The 26,301-nt window shown below is 49.2% G+C and overlaps 1 protein-coding gene across 1 annotated transcript; it reads right to left on the reverse strand.

Moving 5' to 3' along the window:
- Positions 1–23,084: 23,084 nt before the first annotated feature.
- LOC136536582 (basal body protein 10-like) lies at positions 23,085–25,122 on the reverse strand. Its single transcript, XM_066528827.1, has 4 exons — positions 24,712–25,122; positions 24,344–24,628; positions 23,885–24,184; positions 23,085–23,435 (listed from the first exon to the last, which is right to left on the reverse strand). The coding sequence occupies exons 1-4, from the start codon at positions 25,120–25,122 to the stop codon at positions 23,085–23,087; spliced, it is 1,347 nt and encodes a 448-aa protein (XP_066384924.1).
- Positions 25,123–26,301: the final 1,179 nt, after the last annotated feature.

Genomic DNA, 26,301 nt, shown 5'->3' on the forward strand with positions numbered 1-26,301 from the left:
GTTGAAGCATATGTTATTATTTCGTGTAGAATCCGAGAGTGAACCGATCTTAGTTGAGCAAGTTGTGGAAGAATCCCCGGTTGTCTCGGGATTCGATATTTGTGGTACTGATCTAGAACCTGAGATCGTCAACGAAGGCAAGCCCCGGTTTATGCATTAAACCATTACCTTGTTTACTTTGAAAAGTTTATCACCTATGTTACCTATTGCATTAAGTTGATTATTTCAAATGTTCCCTACTTGATGCATTGCCTACCTTGTTAATTGTTTATCATCCTTGAAGATGATTTCATTTACAAAGGCGTAGAATGCTTAGTATGCTTTATGGTAGGCTTTAAAAGTAAAAGTTTCGATACAATCAAAGATGGCATCCTGGCCAAAGAAAGAAAGAAGGTAGAATGAACTAGAGACTAGTTAGGTGACTTATCTTGAATATTGGGTAATGTTGCTGACTATGTCGCTTAAAGGCCACTCATTGTGGATCTTCTGAACAAGACACTTTGTAGTACTGGTCACATACTCCGGTAAGCCTACTTCGGCTAATCCGATACTAAGACGAATGCCCACGCACTAGGAGTGGAGAGATGGCGGGAGTAGCGTGTACCCTCATGGCTAGAATGTGGCCGGATTGGAGGTGTGCTGTGCTCTCGGGTGGCGTGGAGACGGCTTAGTATAGGAGGATCCGGTAGCGAGGTTGGTATGTGCAAGATTAAGTTCTACATATGTCATGTGATAAGGAATCCCCAGCTGGGACTTGAATCAATTTGAATTGCCGGTGCTCCACGAATATGGAGACTCGTTTCATTACAAAAGCAATGCAGGACTGGTGAATTACTAAAATTTGAGAAAAGGAATGGAATGAAAAGGATTAGAACATGGGATATGAACACTTAGTTTGAGATAATGAACTAAGAAGACTTAGGGGTAAAAACTTGAAAATAGGATCAAGAATAGTAAGCTTTTGGCAAAGAACTTTTGAATCTTGCTACATCCTTACCTTGCCCCAACACCTGCATCTCTAAAGTCTTTCACTCCCCTTTTTCGTCGGGTCAGTCTTGTTGAGTACTTTTGTACTTAGGGTTTGTTAACCCTTGTTGCAGGTGAGTCGCATGCACAGGCTTGTTTTGGTCCCTGCTGCATGTCAGTGTTTGAAGTCGATGACGATGAGGAATGATGAATGGCCTTTGGACAAGGCACTAGTTTGTATGAAAAATAATGTTAATGTAATATTATCCCGCTACTATGGTTGTATGACACTTATGGTTTTGTAAGTTTGAAACAACTGGTTTGTAAACTATGTTATCGTAAGACTTCCGCTATATTTTACTCTGATGTATATATTTGAATAAACTGTTGTAATCTGCAATGTCTATGATTGGGATCCTGTTCGGAAAAGATTCGTGGATGATTCGGGTTTCCCGAGGACACCCGACGGACCTGTTAAGTTGTTGGGAACTCGTGTACGCTATTAGAGGTCTGTTGAGACAACGATAGATGCACGTGGGCCCGATTTCTTAGGAGGTTCTGCCACAGTGGAGTTCTCCAGACTTCGCGACCCAGAATCCATGCGCCACTTCCTGGCCACGAGCGACTACTGCTTTGGCTACTCCGACTCTGACTGTAACAGAACCGACCAAATCATAAGAACGTAAGTACAAAAACAATCACCGAAGCGATCAAATTCCTGTACTTAAGCTCCCATAATCCCGGTAGTCCGGAAATCACGAAGGATTTCAACCAACTCTCGACATACAAACCAAGACCGTAGTGATTCAACACAACACATCATCCATTACAACATTTCACAAGTAGCATTCGGATTACATCCATCAGAGTTTAAATAAATATTACAAACCAAGTTTGAATTTGCGGAAGCAACATAGTTTAGTACATAACTTCATAGTTTCAAATACATTGCCAGGTCTAAGTCATGTCCCACAAAAGCATCATCAGGTATGAGAACTAGGAGAGACCGCGCCCAATGGTCTAGTCTTCATCCCCAGCCGGGAGAAGGCAATACTTGCAGCAACCAAAGTAGAACTAGTCATCTGCAACAGGTGGGAGATAAACCCTGAGTATGAGAAGGTACTCAGCTAGACTTACCCGTCAAAACCAGAAATAAAAGACACCACGGGTCATGCAAGGCTTATGAGGTGCGCTAGCTTGACACAGTTGCATAAAAGAGCTTATGATTATAGTAACCAATTTAAACTTAGCATCAAGCTTATCATCATTTACCTGTCCACTAGATTAGCACCTGTACTAGAGCACTCACTTATTAGGAGCAAACAATATTAACCATAGCAGGTATAATAAGGCTGTCATCATCATATCATCATTTCCGAACCATTATGTTATTTAGTGTATCTACTTTGGAGATAAGCCCGTCAAGTTCTCACTAACCGGGAGAGACGGCGACTCGAATCGAATTACAACTCAGCTGAGGGGGTATTCCTAACTCTCACCCTGGCATACTTAGCAAGGGTAGCCGTGGGTCACCTTTGGGACAACTCAGGAACCAAATTCGCGGGTTCGATCAGCGCCAGCACTCTCAGGGATTACCCTTCTGCCAGGACGATCAGGACTTTTAAATCACCTGCCCTTGGACTCACGCCTACGGCTCCCTTCCGAGGCGCACTTTATACTTATCGACTCCCGGCCTGAGGTGAGCTACTCGGCTTCGTGGTCAGTCTCCAGACCCGGCCAACTAAGAGAGAGGCATGCGTTCAACATGAATAGGAAAGGCTCCAAGATTCAGTCCTTAATCGACACAGACGGAGTCACTGCAAACCGGCAAGCCTCCGTCCGGTCTTCATTTCACATTAAGACTGGTTCTTTTCCGCGATAGCAAATATTGCCAACCGTGCCATATGTATCTTCCTATATCTCGCAGGTGACAGGAAATCACCTGACTTCTACCGTGTTTAAGCAGGGCTAAGCACTACACGAGCCTGAGCTACATAGGATTTAGGGTATCAATATCTGGACAAGGATTGGATAACCAATGCAGCAAGTGTTTGCATCCAACACCTAAACTTAATGCAACAATATATATATATATAACCATAATACTGTAACTGCATTTCGGAAATTAGGAGGCTTAATATGCTCTGGGACTTGCCTTTCACAAAGTTGCACGGACGGTGATCCGGGCACTCAACGGTGACCTCGTCTAGCACTTCTCCTGAAGGCTGCACCTCCTGTACCTCCGGTGTCGGCTGCTGCTGCTCGCTCGGTTCCTCGAATTCCAGCAGTGTTCCCTTCGGTACACCTATTGCATGCCAATGCACAAGATAAATATCGCGGATGCATAAGGAATGACATGATGCTCATGATGAATGAATCACAGTAAATGTTTAATGAAAACATCACTGGACACTCGTTTACCGAGTAAAATAGCTCTATTCAAATCACTTTAAAACATGTATCTACTTAACTTGAAGAACAAGAGCTACTTACCTAACTTGCATAACCTAAGGTAAAGATGCTCATCTTCAGTTAAAGGCCTAACACCTAAGAACATTACCACAAATTTAGGAAATATTAAAGGCGTACTTAAATCAAAGTTAATGTTTTACATGCAACGAGTACTTCCTTAATTCAATCATAACCAGAGTTCTATAAATCCAAATGACTTGCATGAGGACATTCTGGAAAGCTTATGAAATTCTCTACAATTCATTTGTAACATCAAAGCATGATTCTTACGTTGATCAAATCGAATTCCAGTAAACCTAGAATCTGTCCAGAATGACAGGGTTACTAACTTAATTATTTAATGATGATGCAAAAGCATAATTGTACCAAACCAAGTTTACTAACTTATTGCACATGCTAGAGGAACACTAGAAAGTATAGTGCCAACTTATAAATAATTTATTTAATATCATTTTCTAATTTATTTAGTTAATTAGGTGATTAAAGCAATATATAGTAAAACTGTTCAGAAAAATCTACAAAAATTACAGTAGCTATCTCATGCTTGACATAGACTACCATAAAAATTTCAAAGCAATTGGACAAGTAGAACTTGCTGTATCCAAAATAATAGATGGCATGTCTATTTTTAGCATAATTAGGAAACCCTATTGAAAAGTGTCAAGCAACAGATTTCTCATTTTTCCCAGCCTCATTCTAGCATAAGAACAGCACTCACCAATTTTTACCTTTACTGGATCTATAGAAAAATTATGAAAATTCACACAAGATCCACCCATGCAAACAAGATAATTTTCTATCTCCTACAAACAGTGTCCAAAATTTATGAAAATTTAACTACAAGCTATTCATGATAGGAGCAGTACACCATAAAAATTTCATCCCATTTGGAGCTACATAGAAAAAGATATAATTATCCCTAATTGCTCCATGATTAAAAGAGATAAATAGAAACTCCCATTTTCATAACAGAACATGGCATAAATCATATTTTTAATATAAACTAGACATTATCATGAACCCAACAAAATTGGAACCACATCATTGGAAGCTACCAACTAGGAGATACATATTTTTGAATCTATACACAAATCTGTGAAAAGAATAAACCAAAAATAAATTTGAAACCCTACTCTACTGCTGGGCCGGCCCGAAGGACACGGCGGCCCGCGAAGCGCGCGCTGGAGCGGCCAAGACACGGCGCAGCCCAGGCTCAGCGCAGCCCAGGTCTGGCTCCCGCCCTCGCTACAGCGACTGACTTACGAGACCCACGAGACAGTGAGACAGGCAGGGGAACGGAGGAAGACGACAGCGTAGCTCGTCGCCGGTGACTCCTCCGCGCGAGGCCAGCGGTGCATCGGTGCTCGCCTCAACAATGCGCATCTAGCGGTGCCATCAATTTTGGCTATCACCGCGGCAAGAGGGGGTGGTGACGGCCATGGTGGCGCTCGGCCACGGCTCGGCCGGCTCCGACGAGGCTACGGCGCCACTGCCCTAACGGGTGACTCTACGAGCTTCGGTAGCGTTCATCGGACCTAGCGCAAGGGGTAGAAGAGACGGCAAGGCTGCGGTGGCAGTTGGCCGCGTGGAGCGCCAGCTCCGGTGAGGTCAGCCATGGCGGCGGGGGAAGAAACGACGAATTCGCCCTTACCAAGGCTCAAGTGGACCGACTGAACGGTGGGGGTGGTAGAGGGGATCACGGTGAGGCTAGGAGCGAGATGGCCGGCGCGTTTTTGCAGTGACGAGCATGCACGACGACAGCGACGCTCGGTCGGAAATGGAGGGCGGCTGCGGCTCGGCGCTGCGCGCGGTGAAGGCGAGAGAGGGCAAATGAAGCAGGCGAGTGCGTCGGGCAGGCGCTGGCCTTCTTCTGGAGCGTGGACGCGTGACGTGGCGGCGTCGGCAGAGCATGAGCGACACGCGGTGAGCAGCTCCTGCGCCGATCGGCCATCGTGTTCACTGAACGTTTTCTGAAACTTTTTGATTCAGTGCTCGATGACTATGACTGACAGGCGAACTTAATCGTGATGGATCACTTAAACCGTGATGATTTAGTGAAAATAATGTATACGAAAGTTGCAGAGCTATAGTAGGGCTACAACTTTTTTTAGAACTCTACAGCTAATTCACCCTGTATCCTGAGTTGTATCAAGCCAAAGGTGGCTCAATCAAACTGAAATGGCCTCAATGACTTAGACAAATTTTTCAGTGTGAAATCAGCATGGAATTCTGACTTGTGGGCCATGTTTGAGCTTGTTCTAGCCATTTTCATGAGATGATCATAAAACAACTTTTGTTCCTTGATAAATTAGCTACAACTTTGGTAAAGGGTGCACAGCCATGCAAGATCCCTAAGTTGGACTTTTGAATCAGTCAAACTATGGCACTCTAAGGGTCAATTCAAGTCAAACCTCTTCTAAAGGGCAATTTTGTCATTTTGATCTACATGAACAATGTCCAAACAATTACCCTAAGTGTAGTTAAGGTGTATTAGACCATAATCAACCACTTTACACAAGTGCTATACCCATGTCAAATGATCACATTTAATGAAACAACAAAACAAGCAATTCACCCAAATGTTGCATATGCATATTTCAGTAACAATGGCATGATGAGATAGATGATGCACATGTTTATGAAATGAAATGCAATTTAGCGGAAGCCAAACACCTAGGGTGTTACAGCCCCCCCCCCCTCTTAGAAAAATCTCATCCCGAGATTTGGAAAGCGTACCATTTAGTATAGAAAGTTGGATGATTTTCCTTTAAATAATCTTCCCGCTCCCAGGTTGCATCCCGTTCACTATGATTACTCCAAACTACCTTGTATAACTTAACTACTCGCGTACGAGTCACTCTTTCTTGAGTATCTAGAACTTGCACGGGCTTCTCCTCATAAGAAAGATCAGATTTCAAGTTGACTTTCCTTGTTGCTATTCTTTCCTCAGGAATACGGAGACACTTCTTCAGCTGGGACACATGGAATACCGGGAATATAGCTCCCATCTCACGTGGTAGATCGAGCTTATATGCTACTCTTCCACTTTTCTCGATAATACGGTAAGGTCCAACATATCGAGGCTCAAGCTTCCTTTTAATTCCAAAACGTTTTACTCCTTTCATAGGGGATACCTTCAGATAAACATGGTCACCTACTTCAAACTCAATAGGTTTTCTTCTCTTGTCAGCATAGCTCTTTTGTCTAGCTTGAGCGGCAGTCATATTCTTCTGTATAGTTCTGACTTGCTCTTCGGCTTCTTTTACAAAATCAATACCATAGAATCTTCTTTCTCCGGGTTCCACCCAGTTCAAAGGAGTTCTACACTTGCGGCCATAAAGAGCTTCAAAAGGAGCCATTTTGATACTCTCTTGATAACTGTTGTTATAAGAGAATTTAGCGAGAGGCAACCATTCCTCCCAAGAGCCTTTGCAAGAGATAAGACAAGATCTAAGCATGTCTTCAAGAATTTGATTAACACGCTAAGCCTGTCCTGATGTTTGTGGATGATAGGCAGAACTGCGGATTAAATGAGTGCCTAGATTCTGATGTAAGCACTCCCAAAAGCGAGCCGTGAATTGCGGTCCTCTATCTAAAACAATGGATTTGGGTACACCATGGAGACGTACCACTTGTTGAAAATAAATCTCAGCATAATTGTGAGGGTGATAGGTAGACTTGATCGGAATAAAGTGAGCAGATTTAGTTAGACGATCTACGATAACCCAGATGGAATCACAACCCTTTTTGGTAGTGGGTAATCCAACAATGAAATCCATGCTAATTTCTTCCCACTTCCAGCCAGGAATAGAGAGTGGCTGCAATAATCTGGGCCTCATGTGAATAGCCTTGACTCTGCAACAGTTATCGCACCTTGCCACGTAAGCTGTGATTTCTTTCTTCATCTTGGTCCACCAATAATACAGCTTGACATCTTGATACATTTTACTACTATCAGGATGGATGGACAATTTAGAAGAATGGGCTTCCGCCATAATTTGATTTCTAAGTTCTTTGTCTTTGGGTACCACAAGCCTATCATTAAACCAGAGAATTCCTTTGTCATCGACCCTAAAGTGCTTGGTCTCCTGATCTTTCATCTTCCACTTGATGTGAAACACACCCACATCAGTCTTCTGGAGTTCGATAATTCGACTTCTAAGAGAGCAATCCACAGTGATATTGTGGAGTACTATAGGATGAAGAAAGTGTGCCAGATGAAAGTCTTCACTAACTAAGGAATTGCAATGGGCCTTTCTGCTTAAGGCATCAGCAACCACATTTGCCTTACCAGGATGGTAGTGCACTTGAAGGTTGTAGTCTTTGATCAATTCTAACCATCGTCGTTGATGCATGTTCAACTCAGGTTGAGTAAAGATGTACTTGAGACTTTTATGGTCAGTATAGATGTTGCACACATTACCTAGCAAGTAATGTCTCCAAATCTTCAGGGCATGAACAACCACGGCTAGTTCTAAGTCATGGGTAGGATAATTGATTTCATGCTTTCGAAGCTGGCGCGAAGCATAAGCAATTACTCGGCCCTCCTGCATAAGAACACACCCCAAACCGGTGCCACATGCATCACAGTAGATATCAAAAGGCTTCTTGATGTCAGGTTGTGCCAATATAGGAGCAAAGGTTAGTAGGGTCCGCAAAGTGTGGAAAGCCTCTTCACACTTCGGAGTCCACACAAACTTCTCATCCTTTTGAAGTAGTCGAGTCATGGGCTTGGCGATTTTTGAGAAATCTGGGATAAAGCAACGATAGTAGCTAGCCAAACCCAGGAAACTTCGAACTTCTGTGACCATAGTAGGTGCCTTCCACTCTAGGACTTCTTGCACCTTAGTAGGGTCAACCGAAATTCCATCACCAGATAACACATGACCTAGAAAAGGTATCTTGTTCAACCAGAATTCGCACTTGCTGAACTTAGCATAAAGCTGGTTGTCACGTAACCGAGTTAAAACAATTCTCAGATGTTCAACATGCTCTTCTTCATTCTGAGAATATACAAGGATATCATCAATGAACACGACGACGAACTTGTCCAATTCTGGCATGAATACCGAATTCATCTGGTACATAAAGTGTGCCAGAGCATTTGTCAACCCAAAGGACATGACAAGGTATTCGAACAAGCCATAACGAGTAGAGAAAGCTGTCTTAGGTATATCTTCAGGACAAATTTTGATCTGATGGTAGCCAGACCTCAAATCGATCTTGGAGAATACCTTAGCTTTGGAGAGCTGATCAAACAGAATATCGATGCAAGGAAGAGGGTATTTGTTCTTGATGGTAACAGTATTAAGGGGGCGATAATCCACGCACATGCATAGAGACTCGTCCTTCTTCACAAATATAGCCGGACAACCCCAAGGAGAAGAACTAGGCCAGATCAAACCTTTCTTTAATAGCTCATTTAACTGACTCTTCAGCTCAGTCAACTCATTGGGTGGCATTCTATAGGGCCTTCGAGAAATAGGAGCCATACCCGGAATGAGTTCTATCTTGAATTCTACATCACGGTCTAGAGGCAATCCAGGCAAGTCATCAGGGAAGACATCTGGAAACTCATAGACAACCGGTATATCTTTAATGGCTTTGGCTAGGGTAGCATTGGCTATATTGTGGATAGAGATATCATGAGGTAACTGCACTAGAAAACCCTTCTTATCCATAGGATCCCTCAACATTACCACACGGGTTGATGTATCGATCAACACTCCATTCCCGCTCATCCACTTCATTCCTAGGATTACATCGATTCCTACCCCCGACAGAACTACAAGATCCGCAAGGAACTCTCGATCCCCAATCTCAATCTTTACATCTTTAACTACTTGGTTAGTCATGATATTATTTCCAGTAGCACTAATACAATAACCACCCTTGACAATTGTAATCACATTCATCTTATGCCTAGATGCAAAAGTCACTCACAAAGGAATGCGAAGCACCCAAATCAAAGAGCACAACTGCAGGGTGATCATTAACAAGGAACTTACCAGCGGTGACCACTTCACCAGCAGGAATTTCCTCCACAGTAGTGTAGTGAACATGCCCCTGACGGATGTTTCCCTGAGCATTCTGCTTGGAAGGATAGGGGCACTTATTAGCCCAATGACCAGGCTGGTTACAGTTCTAGCATGGCCTGTTAGCTGGTGGGACATTGGAGCTGCCCTGCCCAGATGTATTCTTTAGCAAGGAAATTGTGTACCCCTTGCGGAAACCGGTTTTAGCTTGGTTCTTCTTCTGAGGTGGGCGGTACCGGACATTAGCATTGGGTGGACGATACTGGGTCTTGGATACCACTGGTGCCTTAGACTGAGAAGCACCAGCCTCAAAGTTTCTTTTATGGGTCTTGGAAGCAGCATATATCTTATCATTATTCTCCTGAGTCAGGGTGTCACTGATAAACTCATTGAAGGTGACACACTTGCAGTTGCCCATAGACTTCATCAGTTTTGGGGACAGTCCCCTCTTGAAACTAGCTATTCTTTTAGCGTCAGTATCGACGAACTCGGGAGCATACCTCACCATGTTGTTGAATGCCTAGAGGTATTCATTAAGACTCTTGTTGCCTTGGGTTAGCTTCATAAACTTGGTATGCTTAATGGCCATGAGACCAGGAGGGATAAAGTGTCCTCGGAAAGCTATCTGGAACTGGTCCCAAACTATCTCGACGTTTGCAGAGAAGGTGGTCCTGTGATGGGTCCACCAGATGCCTGCAGGGCCTTGGAGCTGGTGTCCTGCATACGAAGCCTTCATGCCTTCTGTCAAATGGAGCAATCCAAACCTTTGCTCTATCATGCTCAACCATTCATCAGCTTGTAATGGTTCTTCTGCCTCACGAAAGATAGGAGGCTTTGTGTCCATGAAGTCCTTAAAGCTGCTGTACTGGTTCGGCTCGGGTCCCTGGCGGACATGTCGGTCATCACGGTTAGCCATATGGCGCATAGCCTCAGCTAGCATGCGCTGACTTTCCACGACTGTCTGCATTAGCTCAGCTGGTGTGGGCAGTGGAGGAGGTGGTTGTTCCTCATCTCCCATGCTACGACTGCGACGAAGGTTATAAGCCATCTGCAAAATGTATAGCCAATGAGCACTGACGATGTGGAAATTTTTGTAGATGAATTTTATAATTATACCAAACTGAGTCCATTGGAGAGAATGCATTCATATAATCAACAGAGGCACAATCATTCATCACATTCACACAACTCATCATGCGCATCAATTGACACATAAATGCGATGAACTTAACCAACAACGAGATCTATAGACTGCAAAGATGGAATACATCAAAGGCTCACATACATGGAGCATAATACGTTCGATAGGTTACATCCAAGCCATAGTGGTTCCAAACTTTCATTCGAAATAACAGAGGGTCCGATATTACATCCCAACGATTAACTTATTACAAAGCTACTCGTTCATGCATGAGGATCAACAAAAGACTAGCTCTAGCGCATTAACTAAGTAGTAAGCTAAACTACGCATCGTCCTCAGAGTCAGTATCGAAGATCTCTCCTCCATCTTCATCACTAGCAGGCTCTAACTCCTCATCTTCCTCCTCTTCAGGTGGAACGTCCTCAGGTCCATTGACCTCTATGTCATCATCACCTTCAGCCATGATGACACCAGAGCCCATCTCATCCTCATCATCAGGTGGCAGGAGAGGGTGAAGCTGATTATGTAACAGGTGAACCTCCTCATGGAGATGGTCATTGTACTCTTCGGCAACTGCCAACTGCTGCTCTAGCTCCACCTGTCGTGCTCTCAACACATTCTCTTCGTGACAGGCTTCATTCCATTGGTTCATCACGTGAATCAACATATGTTCACAGTTGCGGTGAGCAACTATCAACCTCTGAACCTCCAGAGTCTCTTGGTCCCGTTCCTATGTTACTTGCTCCAAACGTTGCTGAGCCGCATTCCTCTCAGCAGTCACTCGGGCCAGCTCTGTCCTCAGCCTTTCCTCCTCAGTAGCTCCGGACAGGGCTCACGAGGAGCTAACCGGTGACGAGGCGCCCTACCTCCAGCGGACTTGCGAGCAGTGAGTTTCGTGCGCGCCATCTGTAGCAAAAAGTTGCAACATAAGGGGAGAATCATTTAAGGGATATGAAATTTAATTAGTCGGGACAATCATATTTTTAAAGGAGGGAGTAATGCAAGAATGCCATGTATGCTTGAACATGATGCATGCACGATCCGTACGTCCTCACAAACCTAGAAAAATTTAAAGGCTAGCGAAATATACAGTGGCATACATATGTTCTCTCGTATACGGTAGCTAGTCGATCTACAATGATACGTTGTTAGTGTACCTGCAGAAAATTTCATTTCAGCCCAATAATTTCCCAAAATGCATGTAAAGTAAGCGGTAAACTAAATACTTTCATACATACATCCCCCGATGTATATATTCTAGTATCCAAGCTACCCGTCAGAGATACCCACATTTAAGTACTCTCATAGATACATGATTGAACATGTAAGTATGCGAGCAACCACAACTACTCTCCCCTAGACCGACGGTTGGACGGTCATGCTCTCACAACTCCCACTTACCAGAGCGTAGAGGTATTTTGATCCATACATTACCACCCAAGCGGATGGCATCCATACACTAGCACGCCGTATGGACGACGAAACAGAAACAAGCAGGAACCCCCAAGTTAGTACTTTAATAAGCCGCCTAAGAGTCCTTATTTGGGCATAAGGGATATGACCACTGGCAATACTTAGTATTTAATTTAGGATTTTCGCAAATACTTTTGTTTTAAATACACAAATGACATGTTTAGTGTCGAATCTTGCTTTGATGCCAGCTGTAACAGAACCGACTAAATCATAAGAACGTAAGTACAAAAACAATCACCGAAGCGATCAAATTCTTGTACTTAAGCTCCCATAATCCCGGTAGTCCGGAAATCACGAAGGATTTCAACCAACTCTCGACATACAAACCAAGACTGTAGCGATTCAACACAACACATCATCCGTTACAACATTTCACAAGTAGCATTCGGATTACATCCATCAGAGTTCAAATAAATATTACAAACCAAGTTTGAATTTGCGGAAGCAACATAGTTTAGTATATAACTTCATAGTTTCAAATACATTGCCAGGTCTGAGTCATGTCCCACAAAAGCATCATCAGGTACGAGAACTAGGAGAGACCGCGCCCAATGGTCTAGTCTTCATCCCCAGCTGGGAGAAGGCAATACTTGCAGCAACCAAAGTAGAACTGGTCATCTGCAACAGGTGGGAGATAAACCCTAAGTACGAGAAGGTACTCAGCTAGACTTACCCATCAAAACCAGAAATAAAAGACACCACGGGTCATGCAAGGCTAATGAGGTGGGCTAGCTTGACACAGTTGCATAAAAGAGCTTATGATTATAGTAACCAATTTAAACTTAGCATCAAGCTTATCATCATTTACCTGTCCACTAGATTAGCACCTGTACTAGAGCACTCACTTATTAGGAGCAAACAATATTAACCATAGCAGGTATAATAAGGCTGTCATCATCATATCATCATTTCCGAACCATTATGTTATTTAGTGTATCTACTTTGGAGATAAGCCCGTCAAGTTCTCACTAACCGGGAGAGACGGCGACTCGAATCGAATTACAACTCAGCTGAGGGGGTATTCCTAACTCTCACCCTGGCATACTTAGCAAGGGTAGCCGTGGGTCACCTTTGGGACAACTCAGGAACCAAATTCGCGGGTTCGATCAGCGCCAGCACTCTCAGGGATTACCCTTCTGCCAGGACGATCAGGACTTTTAAATCACCTGCCCTTGGACTCACGCCTACGGCTCCCTTCCGAGGTGCACTTTATACTTATCGACTCCCGGCCTGAGGTGAGCTACTCGGCTTCATGGTCAGTCTCCAGACCCAGCCAACTAAGAGAGAGGCATGCGTTCAACATGAACAGGAAAGGCTCCAAGATTCAGTCCTTAATCGGCACAGACGGAGTCACTGCAAACCGGCAAGCCTCCGTCCGGTCTTCATTTCACATTAAGACTGGTTCTTTTCCACGATAGCAAATATAGCCAACCATGCCATATGTATCTTCCTATATCTCGCAGGTGACAGGAAATCACCTGACTTCTACCGTGTTTAAGCAGGGCTAAGCACTACACGAGCCTGAGCTACATAGGATTTAGGGTATCAATATCTGGACAAGGATTGGATAACCAATGCAGCAAGTGTTTGCATCCAATACCTAAACTTAATGCAACAATATATATATATATAACCATAATACTGTAACTGCATTTTGGAAATTAGGAGGCTTAATATACTCCGGGGCTTGCCTTTCACAAAGTTGCACGGACAGTGATCCGGGCACTCAACGGCGACCTCGTCTGGCACTTCTCCTGAAGGCTGCACCTCCTGTACCTCCAGTGTCGGCTGTTGCTGCTCGCTCGGTTCCTCGAATTCCAGCAGTGTTACTCCCTTCGGTACACCTATTGCATGCCGATGCACAAGATAAATATCATGGATGCATAAGGAATGACATGATGCTCATGATGAATGAATCACAGTAAATGTTTAACGAAAACATCACTGGACACTCGTTTACCGAGTAAAATAGCTCTATTCAAATCACTTTAAAACATGTATCTACTTAACTTGAAGAACAAGAGCTACTTACCCAACTTGCATAACCTAAGGTAAAGATGCTCATCTTCAGTTAAAGGCCTAACACCTAAGAACATTACCACAAATTTAGGAAATATTAAAGGCATACTTAAATCAAAGTTAAGGTTTTACATGCAACGAGTAGTTCCTTAATTCAATCATAACCAGAGTTCTATAAATCCAAATGACTTGCATGAGGACATTCTGGAAAGCTTATGAAATTCTCTACAATTCATTTGTAACATCAAAGCATGATTCTTACGTTGACCAAATCAAATTCCAGTAAACCTAGAATCTGTCCAGAATGACAGGGTTACTAACTTAATTATTTAATGATGATGCAAAAGCATAATTGTACCAAACCAAGTTTACAAACTTGTTGCACATGCCAGAGGAACACTAGAAAGTATAGTGCCAACTTCTAAATAATTTATTTAATATCCTTTTCTAATTTATTTAGTTAATTAGGTGATTAAAGCAATATATAGTAAAACTATTCAGAAAAATCTACAAAAATTACAGTAGCTATCTCATGCTTCACATAGACTACCATAAAAATTTCATAGCAATTGGATAAGAAGAACTTGCTGTATCCAAAATAATAGATGGCATGTCTATTTTTAGCATAATTAGGAAACCCTATTGAAAAGTGTCAAGCAATAGATTTCTAATTTTTCATAGCCTCATTCTAGCATAATAACAGCACTCACTAATTTTTACCTTTACTGGATCTATAGAAAAATTATGAAAATTCACACAAGATCCACCCATGCAAACAAGATAATTTTCTATCTCCTACAAACAGTGTCCAAAATTTATGAAAATTTAACTACAAGCTATTCATGATAGGAGCAGTACACCATAAAAATTTCATGCCATTTGGAGCTACATACAAAAAGATATAATTATCCCTAATTCCTCCATGATTAAAAGAGATAAATAGAAACTCCCATTTTCATAAGAGAACATGGCATAAATCATATTTTTAATATAAACTAGACATTATCATGAACTCAGCAAAATTGGAACCACATCATTTGAAGCTACCAACTAGGAGATACATATTTTTAAAATCTATACAAAAATCTGTGAAAAGAATAAACCAAAAATAAATTTGAAACCCTACTCTACTGCTGGGCCGGCCCCAAGGACACGGCAGCCCACGAAGCGCGCGCTGGCGTGGCCTAGACAAGGCACAGCCCAGGTCTGGCTCCCGCCCTCGCTACAGCGACTGACTTACGAGACCCACGAGACAGTGAGACAGGCGGGGAAACGGAGGAAGACGACAGCGTAGCTCGTCGTCGATGTCTCCTCCGGCGAGGCCAGCGGTGCATCGGTGCTCGCCTCAACAATGCGCATCTAGCGGTGCCATCAATTTTGGCTATCACGGTGGCAAGAGGGGGTGGTGACGGCCATGGCGGCGCTCGGCCGGCTCCGACGAGGCTACGGCGCCACTACCCTAACGGGTGACTCTACGAGCTTCGGTAGCGTTCACCGGACCTAGCGCAAGGGGTAGAAGAGACGGCAAGGCTGCGGTGGCAGTTGTCCGCGTGGAGCGCCAGCTCCGGCGAGGTCAGCCATGGCGGCGGGGGAAGAAACGACGAATTCGCCCTTACCAAGGCTCAAGTGGACCGACTGAACGGTGGGGGTGGTAGAGGGGATCACGGCGAGGCTAGGAGCGAGATGGCCGGCACGTTTTTGCAGTGACGAGCGTGCACGATGACGGCAACGCTCGGTCGGAAATGGAGGGCGGCTGCAGCTCGGCGCTGCGCGCGGTGAAGGCGAGAGAGGGCAAATGAAGCAGGCGAGTGCGTCGGGCAGGCGCTGGCCTTCTTCTGGAGTGCGGACGTGCGACGTGGCGGCGTCGGCAGAGCATGAGCGACACGCGGCGAGCAGCTCCTGCGCCGGTCGGCCACCATGTTCACTGAATGTTTTCTGAAACTTTTCGATTCAGTGCTCGATGACTATGAGTGACAGGCGAACTTAACCGTGATGGATCACTTAAACCGTGATGATTTAGTGAAAATAATGTATACGAAAGTTGCAGAGCTATAGTAGGGCTACAACTTTGTTTTAGAACTCTACAGCTAATTCACCCTGTATCCTGAGTTGTATCAAGCCAAAGGTGGCTCAATCAAACTGAAATGGCCTCAATGACTTAGACAAATTTTTCAGTGTGAAATCAGCATGGAATTCTGACTTGTGGGCCATGTTTGAGCTTGTTCTAGCCATTTTCATGAGATGATCATAAAACAACTTTTGTTCCTTGATAAATTAGCTACAACTTTGGTAAAGGGTGCATAGCCATGCAAGATCCCTAATTTGGACTTTTGAATCAGTCAAACTGTGGCACTCTAAGGGTCAATTCAAGTCAAACCTCTTCTAAAGGGCAATTTTGTCATTTTGATCTACATGAACAATGTCCAAACAATTACCCTAAGTGTAGTTAAGGTGTATTAGACCATAATCAACCACTTTACACAAGTGCTATACCCATGTCAAATGATCACATTTAATGAAACAACAAAACAAGCAATTCACCCAAATGTTGCATATGCATGTTTCAATAACAATGGCATGATGAGATAGATGATGCACATGTTTTTGAAATGAAATGCAATTTAGCGGAAGCCAAACACCTAGGGTGTTACACTGACAATGAAGGCACTTACGATCCCACTCGTGAGTGCTTCCACGTCGGACTCGGGATGCCGAGCATGGGCGATGAGGACGAGGGGGCAGACAACCGTACCCCGCTTCGCCAGGGAGCGGGCGATGCCACTCCCTCACGCGTTGTCCCACCGGCAGTGCAGAATGAGAGTCTCGCCCTCGGACAACTTCGACGCCCGGACCTAGAGCAGTTCTGTGACCTTCAAGCCAAGGTCAAGCAAGACCGACTCCTTCTACAGCAGCTCCGAGACACTCTCGAGCAGGAGCAGCAGGGTCGCGGTGATGGCGGAGGAGCCTGGCGAAAGGCCCATGATGTCCACCACCGCATCAACAACGACGAAGGGGGTGAGCAACCCCCAATCTTCAATCGCGCTAGCCAGAACATCATGGCTGTGGCAATGCTAGTCCGAATGATGCCCGAACCCTCTACTACGGAGGGGCGACGGGTCCGCGGCGAGCTCTAGGATCTCCTTGAGACCGCCGCGGTGCAGCAGGCCGAGAGTTCTGCCTCCCAGTGGCGCGGAGGTGCCTCGAACCTTCCCACGACACTGCCTCGGCAGGACAGGGAGGCCTCGGCTCATCCTGATCCCGCTCATTCACTGACGATCAATAGGGTCCCCTTGCTGCACGACCGCCTCGGCAACCAACACGAGGCATAGGGCAACCACGAAGTGATCAGCAGGCGATGGCGACACGACAATGAGGGGCCCGCCTAGGGCTACCATCTGCATCGAGGTGGCCACTATGATAGCGGGGAAGACCGCAGTCCTTCCCCTGAGCCACCTGGCCCTCGAGTTTTTAGCAGAGCAATCCACGTTGCCCATTTCCCGGCCTAGTTTCGGCAGCCGGCCAACCTCACGAAGTACAACGGCGAGACCAATCCTGAACTTTGGCTGGCCGATTACCGCCTAGCTTGTCAGCTAGGTGGCACGAACGATGACCTGCTCATCATCTGCAACCTCCCGTTATTCCTGTCAGACTCGGTGCGAGCCTGGCTTGAACATCTCCCTCCCTCACAGATCCACGACTGGCGTGACTTAGTAAGGGTCTTCGTCGGGAACTTTCAGGGCACATACGTGCGCCCTAGGAACTCCTAGGACCTCAAAAGTTGTCGCCAGGGCCCAGACGAGTCTCTCCGAGACTTCATCCGGCGCTTCTCCAAGAAATGCACTGAGTTGCCAAGCGTCGGTGACTCGAAAATCATCCAGGCTTTCCTTTCCGGCACCACCTGCCAAGACCTGGTCCGAGAATTGGGCCAGAACATACCAACCTCGGTGACCGCACTCCTCGACATCGCCACCAACTTTGCCTCGGGCAAAGAGGCCATTGGGGCCATCTTCCCTGACGACGATACCAAGGGGAAGCAGAGGGACGAGGCCCCAGGGGCCTCGGCTCCCCAGCTCCCCAAGAAAAAGAAAAAGGGTTGCCAGGGGAAGCAGGAAGTTCTCGAGGCCGGCCTAGTCGCGGCCGCGGAGCGCAAAAATCCCCGAGGCCCCAGAGGCCCTAGGCTCTTCGACAACATGCTCAAGAAACCCTGCCCTTACCACCAGGGCCTGGTGAAGCATGCCCTCGAAGAGTGCACCATGCTCCGGCATTACTACACCAAGCTCAGGCTCCCCGACGATGATGCCAAGAAGAGGGGTGCCGGCAACAAGGACGACGACAAGGACGACGGATTCCCCGAAGTTCACAACGCTTTCATGATCTACGGCGGGCCTTCGGCGTGCCTCACGACACGATAGCGGAAGAGGGAATGCCGGGAGGTCTTCTTAGTGAAGGTGGCCACTCCCCAGTACCTCAACTGGTCTTGAGAGGCAATCACCTTCGACCGGGACGACCATCCTGATTACGTCCTGAACCCCGGGCAGTACCCACTTGTCGTCGACCCCATCATCGGCAATACCTGGCTCACTAAGGTATTGATGGATGGAGGCAGCGGCCTCAACATCCTCTATGCCAACACCTTGGAGCTCCTAGAGCTCGACCAATCGCAGCTCCGGGGTGGCACTGCGCCTTTCCACAGCATCGTGCCGAGGAAATGCACGCGGCCCCTCGGGCACATCGACCTGCCCGTTTGCTTCGGTACTCCCTCCAACTACTGCAAGGAGGTCCTCACCTTCGAGGTGGTTGGGTTCAAGGGAACCTACCACGCCATCCTAGGGCGGCCATGCTACACCAAGTTCATGGCGGTCCCCAACTACACGTACCTCAAGCTCAAAATGCCGGGCCCCAACGGCGTCATCACTATCGAGTCCACGTACGAGCATGCATACGACTGCGATGTCAAGCGCATCGAGTATGCCGAGGCTATCGTGGAGGCCAAGACCCTCATCGTCAACCTCGACTAGCTCGGTAGTGAGGTGCCCGACTCCAAGCGTCACACCGGGACTTTCGAGCCCACGGAGGCCGTCAAACTCATCCCGATCAATCCCACCTGCCCCGACGACCGGGCGCTAAGGATCAGTGCCACCCTCGACATCAAATAGGAAGCCATGCTCATCTACTTTCTCCGTGCGAATGCCAATATGTTCGCATGGAGTCCCTCGGACATGCCGGGCATACCGAGGGAGGTTGCCGAGCACGCCTTAGACATCCGAGCTGGCTCCAGGCCAGTGAAGCAGCGCTTGCGCTGATTCAACGAGGAAAAGCGTAGAGCCATCGATGAGGAGGTGCAGAAGCTTTTGGCGGCCGGATTCATCAAGGAAGTGTCCCATCCGGAGTGGTTAGCTAACCCTGTGTTAGTCAAAAAGAAAAATGGGAAGTGGAGGATGTGTGAGACTACACCGGTTTGAATAAAGCCTGTCCAAAAGTCCCTTTCCCATTACCTCGGATCGACCAAATCGTTGACTCCACTACGGGATGTGAAACCTTGTCTTTCCTTGATGCGTATTCCGGTTACCATCAAATCAAGATGAAAGAGTCCGACCAGCTCGTGACTTCTTTTATCACGCCATTCAGCATGTACTGCTATGTGACTATGCCATTCGGCCTCAGAAACATAGGGGCCACATACCAGCGGTGCATGACCTAGGTCTTTGGCGAGCACATCGGGCGAACCGTCGAGGCCTATGTGGACAACATCATGGTCAAGTCTAGAAAGGCCGAGGATCTCGTCGATGACCTGGAGATAGCCTTCAAATGCCTCTGAGAAAAGGGCATCAAGCTCAACCCCGAGAAGTGTGTGTTCGGGGTTCCCCGAGGCATGCTCTTGGGATTCATAGTCTTGGAATGCGGCATCGAGGCCAACCCGGAGAAGGTCTCGGCCATGACCAACATGGGACCGATCCGAGACCTCAAGAGAGTACAGAAGGTTATGGGATGCCTTGCGGCTCTGAGCCGCTTCATCTCACGCCTTGGCAAAAAAGGCTTGCCTCTGTACCGCCTCTTGATGAAATCAGAACGCTTTTCGTGGACCCCCGAGGTTGAAGAAGCCCTCACCAAACTCAAGGCATTGCTCACTAATCCTCCCGTCCTAGTACCGCCAGCCAAGGGTGAGGCTCTCTTACTTTACATTGCCGCAACGACCCAAGTGGTCCGTGCGGCCATAGTAGTCAAGAGGCAGGAAGAGGGGCATGCTCTACCCATCCAACAACCAGTCTACTTCATCAGCGAAGTACTCTCCGAGGCCAAAACATGCTACCCCCACATCCAGAAACTGATCTACGCCGTAATCTTGGCTCGACGCAAGCTGCATCACTACTTCGAATCCCACCCGGTAACCGTGGTGTCGTCTTTCCCCCTAGGGGAGATAATCCATAACCGGGAGGCCTCGGGTAGGATAGCCAAGTGGGCCGTCGAACTCATGGGGGAGGCTCTATCCTTTGTGCCTCGGAAAGCAATCAAATCTTAGGTCTTGGCCGATTTCATGGTAGAGTGGACCGACACCCAACTACCACCTGCCCCAGTCTAGGCGGAATGCTGGACCATGTACTTCGATGGGTCCCTAATGAAGACCGGGGCGGCCGCGGGTCTGCTCTTCATCTCGCCCCTCGGAGTACACATGCACTATATGATTTGGCTCCACTTCGCCGCCTCCAACAACGTAGCCGAATATGAAGCCCTCGTCAACGGCTTGCGGATCGCCATCAAACTTGGTGTACAGCGCCTCGACGTGCGGGGCGACTCACAGCTTGTCGTCGATCAGGTGATGAAGGAGTCGAACTGCCATGACCCCAAGATGGAGGTGTACTGCAAGCTGGTATGTCGCCTTGAAGACAAGTTCGACGGTCTTGAACTTAACCACATCGCGCGCAAATTCAACGAGGCCGCGGACAAACTGGCAAAGATGGCGTCGGCGCGGGCCCCGATCCCCCCGAACATTTTTGCCAGAGACCTCCACAAGCCTTCCATCAACCATGTCTCAGCAGCGGGAGAGGGCCCACCGGTCGAGCCCACCACAGGGCTCGAGGCCCCCTCCGTCGCCGAGACCCCTTCGGCCAAGCTCGAGGTTATGGAAGTAGACGCAGAGCCTCCCAAGGCCAACCAGGGCATGGATTGGCGGGTCCCATTCCTTGATTGCCTCGTCTGAGGAGAGCTCCCTGCAGACAAGACCGAAGCTAGACAGCTTGTGCAACGAGCCAAGACTTACATCCTCAGCAACGGCGAGTTGTACCGGCGAAGCCCATCTGGCGTCCTTTAGCGATGCATCACCACCGAGGCAGGCCAAGCCCTACTTTGGGACTTGCATGCAGGGGCCTACGGGCACCATGCAGCACCTTGGACGCTCGTCGGAAACGCCTTCCGCCAAGGGTTCTACTGGATGACAGCGGTTGCCGACGCCACCAAGCTAGTACGCTCCTAAGAGGGATGCCAGTACTATGCGCGGCAAACGCACCTCCCGGCTCAAGCCCTCCAAACCATCCCTGTTACATGGCCCTTCACCGTGTGGGGGCTGGACATGGTTGGGCCTCTACAGAAAGCCCCCGAGGGCTACACCCATCTGTTGGTAGCAATCGATAAATTCTCCAAGTGGATCGAGGCTCGTCCGATCAATCAAATCAAATCCGAACAAGCGGTGCAGTTCTTCACTGATATCATCCATAGGTTTGGGGTTCTGAACACCATCATCACTAACAACGGGACGCAATTCACCGGCCACAAGTTCCTGATGTTCTATGACAACCACCACATCTGTGTGGCCTGGTCGGCCGTGGGACACCCTAGGACAAATGGCCAAGTAGAACGTGCCAATGGCATGATCCTACAGGGCCTCAAGCCGAGAATATACAACCGGTTGAAGAAGTTTGGCAAGAAATGGCTTGTCGAACTCCCATCAGTCATCTAGAGTCTGAGGAATACCCCAAGCTAAGCCACGGGATTCACACCGTTCTTCCTGGCCTATGGGGCCGAAGCCATCCTCCCCACTGACTTAGAGTACGGTTCCCCGAGGCTTCGGGCCTACAATGAGTAGAGCAACCGCACTACCCACGAGGATGCCCTCAACCAACTGGAGGATGCCCGAGACGTTGCGTTGCTACATTCGGCCAAATACCAGCAAGCTCTATGGCGCTATCAAGCCCAGTGCGTTTGAAGCCGAGACCTGAAGGTGGGCGACCTGGTGCTGAGGCTGAGGTAGAGCAACAAGGGCCGCCACAAGCTGACCCCACCATGGGAAGGACCGTACATCATCGCCCAAGTGCTGAAGCCTAGGACCTACAAGCTAGCCAACGAGAAGGGCAAAATCCTCACCAACGCTTGGAACATAGAACAGCTACGTCGCTTTTACCCTTAAATTTCCAAGCATTGTATATATTGTTTCTCGGAATACAATTAAGAAGCGTTCTTTAGTTGTTCTAATTTTTTGAGAAACTCCCCGAGCCCATCACGGGTCTCGGCAGTACGATAACACCATAAGGGAGACTCGGCTCTGCCTCTGCAGAACTGAGCCTCCCTCGGGGGCTAGAAGGGGGGACTCCCCCCTAAGTCCTACGCACCATTTTTTAGTCGTTTTTCGAAAAAATTCCTACGCCAAACTCTCTAGCATGCTCTAACAAATTGATGGTGAAAAAACCTAAGGACCAAAAGACTGTCTCCAGGACAGAAGGCCGGCTGAGTCGCGAGATGGCCTACGCCTTCGGGCTACGGCACTCCCTCACCACCTTTTGCCCGAGGGGTAGCTTAGGCTCCGAGGAAGTTTTTTGCAAGAGATTTGTTCAGAGACGAGACAGAGGGTAGAGGCTCGAAAATACAATGAAAAACAATTAAGGAAGCATAGACACACGATTACTTTAAAAAGGCCTCAACGGCCGCCAACGTTATGATAGGGTAACATAATCCCTAATCTATTTACATGGCCTCTCGGGCCCAGGTCAAGACTCAGGGTCCCCAGCATCGGCGGATGACGTAGGAGGGACCACCTCCTCTTCGAATAGTTTGGCCAGCACCGTGCCGGGGCCCTCCGTCGCCTCTATCAGCTTCGCGACCTCCTTGTTGGCCTCCCCGTCATCATTAGGCAGGACGTAGCCATCGCTGATGGCCTTGAGGTCGACGCTGATGTAGTGCGAGGCGATGACGACTAGGGCGCGTTTAACACCCGTGTGCAGCGCCCCTCGGAGTCGCTCGCACACTTGGCCGCTCAACGCAATCAGGCGGCTCCTGAGGGAGCTGCCTGACTGGACCCCCTCGACTTCCAGGGCCTCACAGGCGGTACGGGTGGCACTCTTCAATGCATCGTGCTCCCTGATCTCAGTCTCAAGCACCGCCTACACTGTGACGGAGGCCTCAGCTGCCCGGGTGACCACCTTCTCCAGCTCTGTGCCAAAAGAAACGGAATGGGGTTGAGCGCAAAGGAAAACAAGCCAAATAGGGGCGGAAGCCTACGGGACTCACCCTCGGCCTTCTCCTCCCAGCGCCGGGCCTCGACCCGGGAGGCCTCGGCTTTCTCCTTCTAGCGCTGGGCCTCGACCCGAGAAGCCTCGGCCTTCTCCTTCAGGCGCTGGACCTCGACCCGGGAAGCCTCGGCCGCCCTAGAAGCCTCTCCCTCCAGCTCTGTATCACACCAAGGAGTTAGGGGCCAAACACAAGAAAAACAAATAAAACAAGGGGAATAAGACTCACCCTCGGCCTTTCCCCTCTAGACCATAGCCTCAGTTTGGGAAGCCTCAGTCGCCTTGAGGGCCTCATCCAAGGCACCTTTCGTCAGCTGGTGCGCACCCTGCTCTGTCCCCAGCTGCCCAGCGAGGGCCTTGACAGAGGCCGTGGCTTCTCTAGCCCGGGACCTGAAGGCGTCCCGATCACCGGCCACGCGGGTCAGCTCCTCCTCCAACTCCTTGACCCATGCCGCCAAGGGGGCAACCTGCTCCTGAGCCACCGCCGCCGCTGCCTTCATGTCAGCACCGCGTAGGCGGAGGTCCTCCACCTCCGCGCTCCGCGCCGACAGAAGCTCGTTGGCATGGGCGAGCAGGTCCTTCTGCCGCTGGAGCTGGTCCCAGACGTCCCTCTCCTACCAAAGAAAGACTGACTTCCTGAGGGACCGGGTCTCGAGCTCCTAGATAGGCAAAATAGGGGTCATTCACTACAAGAAAAACTCAGAAAAAGACGACACCACATGAGAAAAGAAGGCGCGAACCTGGGCAACCCCGGGCAGATCATCGGCCACTACGGACAGCGTCGTTCGCATTGACTGCTCCGCCAGCTGGCGGTATTGCTCGAAGGTGTCCCAGCGCCCGCCCTCGGCCGCATCCTCGAGGGCGAACAGAGGCTCCCCCTCAGGGTCATCCCAGCTCTGCCACAGGACACACGGGTGGTCCCACCCACGGGGCTCGAGTCGTACCCGCACGAGGGCTGAGCTTCCCTCGCCCAGGGTCAGAGCCGGCTGCTCCACGGTGTCGGTCACCTTAGCGTCGACCACCTCCTGTGCCCAGGAAGTATCATCGGAGGAGATCGGATGGACCTCCGCCTCCCGTCACTCTCTCGCAGCAGCGGCAGGCCTTGAACCAGGGGTGCCACCGAGGCCTCCGCCGCCTTCATCTCCACTTCCTGGGCCGCCGGCTTCGCCGCGCTCACGTCAGCCTCCGCCACCATGGCCTCAGTGGTCCCGGGGGCTCTGGCCCCCGCCACCACGGCCTCAGCAGTCCTAGGCACCCCGACCTCCGTCGCCTCGGCCTCGGAGGCCCAGGGGGCCTTGACCTCGGTGGCCTTGGCAATTGAGGGTGCCTCGGCCCTATTTGACTCACGAGCCTCGGCCTCACGGGGCAGAGGCGCTCCCTCCCCCGTCTGTGTCGGGGTCGCCTTGGTAGCCTCTCCCTGGGCGATCGACTCCTTCGGGTCGGCCCTCGCTGACGCCGCGCCACGTTGAATGGCGGCTTGCACCTCCACCACCCAGTGGGCGGTGGAGCTAGGGCTCATCTTGAGTGCCTTAAGTGGTGCCAAGGTGGGCACATCCGCAGGACGCTTCCTGCTGAAGACAAGGTACTTACAGGGTCAGCATGTGACCAAAGAACGAACGGAAAATGCTGCAACTCTGCCAAAAATATGCTTACCTCGAGCAGGGCTGCAACCGCTTAGGTACGGCGACCCTCCTCTGCAGAGGCGGTGGTGGCGGCAGAGGCACGGCCTCTGTATCCACCGGTGCTGGCCGGTCCTTGACGGACTCCGACACCCCCTCGGTCCTCTATGGGGGCAGTTGTGTTGCCCCCGCCGCCACTTGCTCCACCTCTGTCGTCGAGCCAACTGGGCTGAAGGCACGCTTTCCCAACGCCCGTGCCTCGGGCGTGTCGGCCTTGGCCCCGGGGCGGGCGATCGTTGGCCTCGAGGCATCTCCTCCTCCTCCTAGGAGCGCCGGGCTGCTCGCCGATGCTCCGGGCACTGTCTCCCTGACGTCAGGAAGATGGTCCAGGGGACCCCACCCCACTTCGCTCTCATCATCTTCATCCGAAGCCTCCGCCGACAGTGACGGTGACGGAGATGACTCCACCGGGAGACCATCCTGCCTCTGCTGTCGACGGCGCTTCTCCACGCGCGCAAGAATATTCCTCGTGCGCTTTGCCTCCTTAGCGTCCTTCCGCTTCTTCTGCGCCTCGGCGTGCGCCCAGTTCACCGCCCTCCGCGCTGTGTCCTCGGGAACGGGCGGTGGGGAGGCTCGCATGTCCCTCATCCCCTGCCGGGACGGCAAACATGGGTAAGGGAACAGACAACGGTGAGGAACGGGGAGGCCTCTGGGGCTGCAGCGGCGTGTGACTTACTAGGGAGAGGAACCCCCGCGGTAGGCGCATCGCGATGGGGGTTAGGCCACCGCTCCTCAGCTTCACCTCCACCGTCTCCCTCACCTGGCGAAGAATCTCCTCGTCGGAGAGGGCGGAGGCAGACATCCGGATGCCCTCAATCGACTCATCTGGCCTCATCTCGAACAGGTGCCGCCGCCGAGCCATCAGCGGTAGCATGCTCTGGCGGTGGAAGGCGGCCACGACCATGGCCGTCGTAAGGCAGCGGCTCCGTAGCCTCTCCAGCCCCTCCAGGAGCGGCTGCAGCTTGGGCTGATCCTCCCTCGGGATGCCATACTTCCACTTCTCCGGACAGCTCTCCACG

This window comes from Miscanthus floridulus, chromosome 2, assembly GCF_019320115.1.
Source record: "Miscanthus floridulus cultivar M001 chromosome 2, ASM1932011v1, whole genome shotgun sequence".
Classification (NCBI taxonomy): Eukaryota; Viridiplantae; Streptophyta; class Magnoliopsida; order Poales; family Poaceae; genus Miscanthus; species Miscanthus floridulus.